This window comes from Akebia trifoliata, chromosome 1 (assembly GCF_017979445.1).
Source record: "Akebia trifoliata isolate Shusen 1 chromosome 1, ASM1797944v1, whole genome shotgun sequence".
In the NCBI taxonomy this organism is placed as follows: domain Eukaryota; kingdom Viridiplantae; phylum Streptophyta; class Magnoliopsida; order Ranunculales; family Lardizabalaceae; genus Akebia; species Akebia trifoliata.
Window position 1 is genome coordinate 23,476,865 of NC_141375.1, and position 9,461 is coordinate 23,486,325.

Here is a 9,461-nt window from a genome sequence, read left to right on the forward strand (position 1 = left end):
GAACACCATTGATAGATTTCATCATATCGGCGGGAATGGGCGGCGATGGTGATGGTGATGGTGATGGTGATGGTGATGGTGATAGTGATAGTGATGAAGGATATAACATCGAAGACTTCATCTTTCCCTTGGACTTGAAGATGACACTCCTTTTCTTCTTCGCAATGATGGGTGGTGGTGTTAAGTAGATGAGTTTATTAATCTTCCCTTTGTTGTTTATTTCTTTCTCATCAGCACTCATGTTGGATGCTTTACGAACTTCAAAGGCTTCGACTTCCATCTCTACTACTATCAGCAGCGTCTCGAGAATCTCCTCATTACCATGGAATTTCACCATATTGATTGAGAGAGAGAGAGAGAGAGAGAGAGAATGGGTTTTCTGTGGTGAGAAGAAAGGTTTTTATAAGAGAGAAAAGAAGTCAATGTGAGTGCGATAGATTTAAAAGACTTGTATTTTCTTTCTTTCTATTTTGAGGTGGAGTTCTCATAACAGTTATAACGGTCGAATCCCAACGATGCCCAAAAAGATTTCATAAGATACTACGAAAATGCCAATCGATAAACATCCCTAAAGTTTCGGGCCCACCAATGTTAGACATTTGTTGTCTAATCAACGGCTGAGATGATAAGAGATTTTTCTGTATATTTCTAGGAGTTATATTGATTTTATAAGCATATATTTTTGCATAAATCTTTAGTATATATCTGAAGTGCGTGTTATTGTATGGGAAAGCGCCAAACCGTGGATTTTGTTAGCTGTTTCCTATCTGTATTGTTTTCTAATTTCAAACATCAAAAGCATTGAAGTTGAAGTTTCTCTCTCATCCACTATTTCTATTTGATGTCTAATAATCATACATTGAGATTTAAAATGATTCTAGGATTTTTTTTTTTTTTTGACTGATATATTCTTCAAAATTGTTAAATTCAAATTTTAGTGAACTGTTCATTTAAATTCCGAAAATGGTAATTTTTGGAAAAAATTAAAACGTAATTTTTTTTTTACAATCATTTACCAAGCCTAAAGTGTGAAAAATATTGTTATTTTATAAATTAAAAAAAAAAAAAAAAAAAACGAATTTTCCCCTGTTTCACGCTAAAAGAAAATACATGATTTTATGATTATTATGCATTTTTTTTTATTTTATGAAAATCCAAATCCCTATGTTTTTAAATCAAAAACCTGTCCCTTTGATCTCAATCTTCTCTAATGAAAAATGAATTAATTGCCCTCATCTTCAAAAGGTAGTTAGACAAACCCCTTGATTTTTCTAGTTTGATGAGAGATAGAGAGAGAGAGGGGGGATGGTTTTGATGTCTGAAGTGTTAGTTGTCTGATAGGATACATCAAACTTCGATGCCTGAGGAGACATCTAAAAACTAATTCCTCATCAATGCCTTAGGAAAATGCTGAAATGAAAAAAAAAGAGTATTTAGTGCAATTCTCGCAAGTCTGACGTGGGATGTGCACATAACCGTAGGAACTAAACTGACTTCCCTGAGCACAGCTGTCAACCATACGATGACGTGGCATATATTCAAGATACACAGCCCACTTCAGCAAAATGTGAAATACGTTCGACAGCTGGAATATTTTAACCAAATCCACGTTTGACGATTTTCAAAAAAATAACACACAATTCAGATACTAAAGATTCTTGCAAAAATGTATGCCTATAAAATCGATAATAATTCTTCTCTTATCATCTCAGCCGTTGATTAGACACCAAATCTCTAACTTTGGTGGGCCGGACACTTTACGGATGTTGACTTTGATGTACGAATGAACTGGCATTTTCGTAATATCCTGTAAAAACTCTTCCTTAAACTTATAAACCACTTCCTACTGAAACAAGAATAGAAATAGAAAGATCATGTAATCTTTTTAGGCATCGTTGGGATTCAACCGTTAAGAGAACTCCTTCTAAAAATAGAAAGAAAATACAAGTCTTTTAAATCTATCGCACTCTCATTGACTTCTTTTCTCTCTTATAAAAACCTTTCTTCTCACCACAGAAAACCCATTCTCTCTCTCTCTCTCTCTCTCAATCAATATGGTGAAATTCCATGGTAATGAGGAGATTCTCGAGACGCTGCTGATAGTAGTGGAGATGGAACTCGAAGCCTTTGAAGTTCGTAAAGCATCCAACATGAATGCTGATGAGAAAGAAATAAACAACAAAGGGAAGATTAGTAAACTCATCTACTTAACACCACCACCCATCATCGCAAAGAACAAAAGGAGTGTCATCTTCAAGTCCAAGGAAAAGATCAAGTCTTCGATGGTATGTCCTCCATCACCATCACCATCACCATCACCGCCCATTCCCGCCTATATGATGAAATCTATCAATGGTGTTCGGGGAACCACACTGGTTTGGATTGGAGAGAAGACCCTCTTCGCTAGTGATGTTAATTCATCTCTTAGTCGTCTTTTTCTTCCTAAGAGTCAAGCTTTGCTAGAATACTTGACACGTGACGAGAGAGAATTGTTGGAAAATAAGAAAAATCCCGGAAACCTTGATGTATTGGTGATGGATCCTAAAGGTTGGTCATGGAATCTTAAGTTCAAGTGGTGGCAGAGCATTGAGAAGTATGTCTTTACTACGGGTTGGATGGAATTTGTTAAAGAAAATAAGTTACAGAGTAAGATCGATATTGTTGAGTTGTGGGCCTTTCGACGACCTAATGAACATGTTGGTGCATTGGAACTTTGTTTCGCCATCAATGTTGGAAGAAAAACAAGATTTGATTGTAGCGGAGCTAGTACTAGTGGTGCAAGAAACTAGGGTTTTTGAATATTTTTGGTGGGGAGAATTTAACAAATAATCATTAATTTGGCCGCTCTTTTCAATTTTGATTATTTCTTTCAAGGGTTTTCATTGTTTCCAGTTATGGTTTTGTAATCAATGTTTGTATTTCATATATATATTTTATATCAATTTTTGTTTTTTTTTTTTTGTTTCCCATTCTTCTGTTATTATTTCTGCTCTTTCTTGTAAGGCAAAAGATGGATTTTTCTTACTTTACAGAACGTTTGGTTTGAGGGTCTCTATATGTAACAAGAAGTTTTTAAAGATTAGCTTAAATTTCCGCAGGGATTGTAACTTAATCTCTATGTTTTTTTCTTGTTTTTGTAATCCCTTGATAGATTCTCTCATCTCAACCGTTGCCTTGAAGGCTAGTGATCTCTGAACTTGGGCTATTTATTAATGATTGTTGATGAGAAAAAGAAAAAAAGAGAGAGTTGATAACTTGATTCGACTGAGAAATTGGTCGAGTCAACCCTACTGAGTTGGATTTTCAGTTCCAATTTCAATTAAATGGCCCATTCCCGCTGATATGATGAAATCTATCAATGGTGTTCGGGGAACCACACTGGTTTGGATTGGAGAGAAGACCCTCTTCGCTAGTGATGTTAATTCATCTCTTAGTCGTCTCTTTCTTCCTAAGAGTCCAGCTTTGCTCGAATACTTGACTCGTGACGAGAGAGAATTGTTGGAAAATAAGAAAAATCCCGGAAACCTTGATGTAATGGTGGTGGATCCTAAAGGTTGGTCATGGAATCTTAAGTTCAAGTGGTGGCAGAGCATCGAGAAGTATGTCTTTACTACAGGTTGGATGGAAATTGTTAAAGAAAATAAGTTACAGAGTAAGATCGATATTGTTGAGTTGTGGGCCTTTCGACGACCTAATGAACATGGTGGTGCATTGGAACTTTGTTTCGCCATCAATGTTGGTAGAAAAACAAGATTTGATTGTAGCGGAGCTAGTACGAGTGGTGCAACAAATTAGGATTTTTGAATATTTTTGGTGGGGAGAATTTAACGAATAATCATTAATTTAGGCTCTTTTCAATTTTGATTATTTCTTTCAAGGGTTTTCATTGTTTCCTGTTAGGGTTTTGTAATCAATGTTTGTATTTCATATATATGTTTTATATCAATTTTTGTTTTTTGTTTTTTTTCCTCATTCTTCTGTTATTATTTCTGCTCTGTGTTGTAAGGTAAAAGATGGATTTTTCTTACTTTACAGAACGTTTGGTTTGAGGGTCTCTATATGTAACATGAAGTTTTTAAAGATTAGTTTTAATTTTGGTAGGGACAACTTATGCTCAATGTTTTTACTTGTTTTTGTAATCTCTAGATAGATTCTCCCATCTCAACCGTTGTCTTTAAGGCTAGTGATCTCTGAACTTGGGCTATTTATTAATTAATGATTGATGATGAGAAAAAAAAAAAGAATTGATAATTTGATTCGACTGAGAAATTGGTCGAGTCAACCCTACTGAGTTGGATTTTCAGTTCCAATTTCAATTAAATGGATACCCATCCGATATTTTCAGATGTTTTTTATACTCAAATCCCTGTACATTACAAAAATCACTATCTCGCTGTTCTTATAGGCTTAGATCATAAACTATACTCTGACTCAAATATCCATTGAGTTGAGTCAACTTTATGACTCACGAGTTTACTTAACAATGAAATATATATATATTAAATATTTAAAAATAGTTTTCAAAATTTTGAAAAAATTGAAAATTTCTTATTTTTTATTTCTAGAAAATTGTAAGCAGTTGGGTATGCTGCCAATGTGGCAAGGGCACAGAACTGCACATCTTTTCCTTGTGTTTCCTGATGAAAGTGATCTATAATTCTATGCCCTTGCCACGAACCCAATGGCTTGCATTCATCACGACTCAACTATTAAATATAAGAACATAGTTGTTCAAATTTTTCTCGAGACAGTATTTCAAAGGTGACTCGGACAAATAATCAAGTTGACTAAAAAATTGTTTTAAACAATAGTACTTTTTTTTTTTTTTATCGATCGGTAATTTTAATCAATAGTGCTGAAGTCTAACTGAGTCAAGTTGACTCGCCCAATTAGCAATTCGAGTTAATGAGTTAGCTTTAGACCAGCCAACGGTGGACCAAAGCTTAAAAGGTCAGTGGACCCACATGTGATCCCACATGCAGAAATCTTTATAGCAAAACCAACGGTTGAGATGGGAGAATCAATATAGGGATTCGAAACACATGTAAAACTGGCTAAGAATTCTCTAATCTCAGCCGTAGGTTTCATTGAGAGAGAGCATTAACCAAACCTCCCTTACTCATTTTGTAAAAAATTTCTTCTTTGTTACAGCAAACAACAGAAACTTAAAAGAAATATATATATATTATTAAACAGAAGGAAACATGGAAGAAAAGCCAACAATTAATACAATAAAGAAAAACAATATTTACGACAAAACCCAAAACCCTAACTGATAGAAATGGAAACAAGGAAAACTTGAAAAAATTGTTTGTTCTCCAAAGTGAAAATAATAACAAATCTCAACTAATACTTGTACCACTCGTGCCTGCTTCACTACAATGATCAAAACTATTAACTCTTCGGACATTGATGGCGAAACAAAGTTGCATGAATAATCCATCATGATGGTCATGTTGTTGAGGTTGTCGAAAGGCCCATAGTTGAACTATATCGATCTTACTCTCTAACTTATTTTCATCAACAAAATCTGTCCACCCACTAGTTAACACGTACTTTTCAATGCTCTTCCACCACTTAAACTTCAAGTTCCACCACCAACCTTTAGGATCCACCAGCATTACATCTAGGGTTCCTGGATTTTTCTTATTTTCCAACACATTCCTCTCTTCATGTGTCAAGTATTGAATCAATGCTTCACTCTTAGGGAAAAAAAGACGATAAAGAGATGAGTTAACATCACTAGGAAAAAGGGTCTTCTCTCCAATCCATATCGGTGTGGTAGTTCCCCGAACTCCATTGATAGTTTTCATCATATTGGAGGGAATAATGGGTGGTGATGGTGATTGAAGTAGTAGAATCAGAGATGATTTGGTCTTCTCTTTGTCCTTCTTCTTCTTCTTCTCCATCTTGATGATGATATTGCTCCTTTTCTTCTTTGCGATGATGGGTTTTGATGGTAATAAGTAGTTGATTTTCTTCTTTCCTTCATTGATCTTTATTTCTTTCTCATCATCAACAACAACAACATTTTCTTGAAAGGTTTTGAGTTCCATCCTTACAACCATCAATAAGGTTTCAAGAATCTCCTCATTTCCAGAGAACTTCACCATAATGATCGATAATGTGAAACAAAATTAGAGATTGGTTTTTGTTGGTTGGAAAGATAGAAATTTAAAAGAAGAAGAATGGACTGGAATTTGGGTAGAATATTCCCAACTGTCAAACATATTTCATCTGAAGCAAATTAGAAAGAATAATGATGGAGTGAATCTTAAAGATTGACCTCAATTCACACTTTGCTGACGTGGGCGTGTGTACGTTGTATCTCGAGGGACATATGACACGTCATCGTAGGGTTGACAGCGGTGCCAGGGAAGTTAGTTTAGAACAACTATTCGTAATAGAGTCGTGACTCGTGAAATTTAGACTTTCCTAAAGTGAGAGATTTGTGAGCTGTGATTTGGCTGGATGAGAGGTATTAGTTTTTAGATGTCTCCTCAGGCATCAAAGTTTGATGTAGACTTCAGACATCAAAACCATTTTTTCCCCTCTCTCTCTCTCTCTCTCTCTCATCCAACAGCCGCCAGTCTGGCACAGCCAACAAATTAACCTCATCAATACAGTTGGCCCAAACTAGAAAAATCAAGGGGTTTGTCTAGCTACATTTTCAAGACGAGGGCAATTAAGTCATTTTCCATTATTCCATTACAAAAGATTGAGATCAAAGGCACGTGTCGTTGGTTTAAATAAGGATTTCTCAAAGAGTCTTCATAATAGGACTCGCCAGGTGGCATGACAAGTTGAGGAACCGTAAGCCTGTATGCCTCGAGATACACACTTCATTTGGGATGCATCTTTTATAGGCAACTGCAATCATTTATCCCGAGGCGTTCAAAGTCATTTGAGTATGCCACCTGACGAGTCATATTATCAGAATTCTTTCTCAAATCTTGAAAAAAAAAACAAAAATGTAGTAAAATTCTCCTATATTTTTAAAGAGTTGCTATTGGCACCCCAACTTTTACTTATTACATCCCAATTAAAAATAAAGAAAATAATTGAATAATTGAGAATATGTAATTTTTGGAGTCCCAATAGAAGCTCTCTCATTTTTTTTTTACCTTAGATTTTATATTTTTTTTAGTTTAAGTTTTTATACGATCTTAATCATAATTGTAAACAACTATTGAAATTATTTAAACTAGTGTGATAATATTTTATAATGTTGAGATTATAATAATTTGAGCCAAACCTTTGTAATGTTTGAAGAGTGTTTTCATCTTGAATTGAGATGTGATAAACAAAATTAAAAGATTGGGTGTGATAAGTAAAAGTTGGGGTGCCAATAGCAGTTTTCTTAAAAAATCAGAACGGATTGAGAATTTAGATTTAGTAAGAACCAATAAAATTTAAAGAGAGAATATTTGACAGTTCAGATTCGTTAATTGAGAACTGGAACCAGATTTGGAAGGAACCGGATTGATAAAATTTAATAGTTTGGGTTTTGGTTCCTTAAGGATTCCATTCGGCGCAGACCCATTGAGATCATAATTCTTGAAGTCATTATCAAAATTTTATAATTAAATAAAAAAGCCAAGAAAAATGGGATCGATTGAACGAATCATTTTTTTTATATATTCAAATCTAATTTCTTCCTTAGAAATTTATCGTAAATCTTGTTGTGATCTATGTTTAGGACTCCTTTTTTTTTTTTTTTTCTTAATTAGCTTTGTAATATGGGATTTCACGCTCGTATAATGTTATGTAGCTTAAGTACTTCCAATAACGATATGGATTATCATTGAAAGCTGAAACTACAAGGTAGATATCTCTCATGGTAGAATTCAAACATGGAATGAAAAATAAAAACCTAATTAAGAGTTATTATCTCCCTAACCAATTTAGCCCTTCGTAAGTTGGCGCCCCGACGTCCAAGAGTACACCTCTGGTGGCGAACTACCATTGGTTAGCAAGTTTGGCGGCATCCCATACAAGTTCGACATGTCTACATGGTGGAAATGGTGATGGTTGTTTTGGAAATGCTGATTATGAGCAGCTGCGGCAGCAACTTCTTCGTCATCAACTGGAAGACGATCAAAAGTGGCATTCATGAAGGAAGCTGCCATGATCACCACGGGACCCGAAGCAATTAGTGCACCAACCACACCTCCACCCACTACTTGTCCTTGCGCTCCTGCCAAGTATATCGTGAGTCCAGTCATCCCTGGAGGGGCTGGTGGGGGCAAGATTGAACCTAGTAAGGAAAGAATCTCGAAGCGTCCATGGAGAGTAACGATCGCACCGGATGAAGAAGGTTGCCGAAGTGTAACATTCATCACACATCCAGTACCGCTAAGTATGCAGATACCCCTTTGTTTCCTCCTTGCAAAATTAGCAATGCTTTCACTGACATCGCACCCGGAACTCACCTCCATAGCATGGGCACGGAGGGCATTAGCGCTATCTCGGGTTATGATGAGTGGTGGCTTTGGTTTGTTCTTCGAGCCAGCAGGCCGGCCTCGAGGACGTTTGATGGACTCTCCTTGTGTAGCAACAGCGAGAGTCACTGTCGGCATTTTTGACGAAACCTTGGGTGCTTCAAGTAAACCTCTTGCATCAAGACAAGGCCTTTGGTTATTGTTCTTACCTGTTTGAGGACTCTGATCACTAGTACTCTTAGATACAACAGAAGAGGGTGTTAGATCTGCACCAGCCATTCATGCATTCCTTCTTCTACTCTTTCTTTGGCTTTGATACAAAATGTGATTGGAGTGATGGTATAAGTAGGGAGTTTTTGCCCATAAAATTATGAGAAAAACTATAAGAATGATTGGGAGAGTAGAGAAGAAGTGATTGGGGATTAGGAGATGGTTGAGTAAAACAAACTTTTCCATTACCAATAGTAAAGTATTCTCCTTACTGCCTAACTTCCAACAGACGCCCTTCATGTCAATTGTCTTTCCCAACAGATACCCAACTCTCCATTAAAATATTAATTATAAAAAATCATCCAAAATACCCAGTTTGAGATCCTCAGAGAACAACATATAAAATTGAAACAAGATAGAGATTAATAGCTGGATTGTGTCCCTTAAGGATTATGAATGTAAGAATTGAACGAAAAAACCAATAAAGTTGTCACCTTGTAACTGCAACATGAAACAGTGACATGGGTGTTGATTCTTGCACCATTTAAAGTGCATAACATCATATCAAATAGGTGCAGTAACACAACAAATCATGTTTATTGTAATTTTGATGAATACAAATCCAAAACAAGCATTGATAAGTTCGACAAGAATCATTGATGAGCAAAGGGCATCGAAATTAGTTAAGTATTAGAATCAAGAGTTTCGTGGAACACATACAACAAGAAAAAAAAAATACAACTGGTGACACATGGAGGTGTCAGAACGATTTGAACCAAATTAGTCTTCAGGAGATGAGAAAAACTGCAG

General features: G+C 35.8%; 2 protein-coding genes across 2 annotated transcripts; one reads left to right on the plus strand and one right to left on the minus strand.

Moving 5' to 3' along the window:
- The first annotated feature begins 3,342 nt into the window (after positions 1-3,342).
- On the plus strand, positions 3,343-3,795 carry LOC147411066 (B3 domain-containing protein At5g38490-like). Its single transcript, XM_086430900.1, has one exon. The coding sequence runs from the start codon at positions 3,343-3,345 to the stop codon at positions 3,793-3,795; it is 453 nt and encodes a 150-aa protein (XP_086287026.1).
- A 3,950-nt stretch (positions 3,796-7,745) lies between these two features.
- LOC147411067 (Putative AT-hook DNA-binding family protein) lies at positions 7,746-9,387 on the minus strand. Its single transcript, XM_086444247.1, has one exon. It carries the CDS (start codon positions 8,718-8,720, stop codon positions 7,905-7,907), a length of 816 nt encoding a protein of 271 aa, XP_086300373.1. The 5' UTR covers positions 8,721-9,387; the 3' UTR covers positions 7,746-7,904.
- Positions 9,388-9,461: the final 74 nt, after the last annotated feature.

Coding starts and splice junctions, on each gene's coding strand:
- LOC147411066 (XM_086430900.1), top strand. CDS start 3,343: ATGATGAAATCTATCAATGGTGTTCGGGGAACCACACTGGTTTGGATT.
- LOC147411067 (XM_086444247.1), bottom strand. CDS start 8,720: ATGGCTGGTGCAGATCTAACACCCTCTTCTGTTGTATCTAAGAGTACT.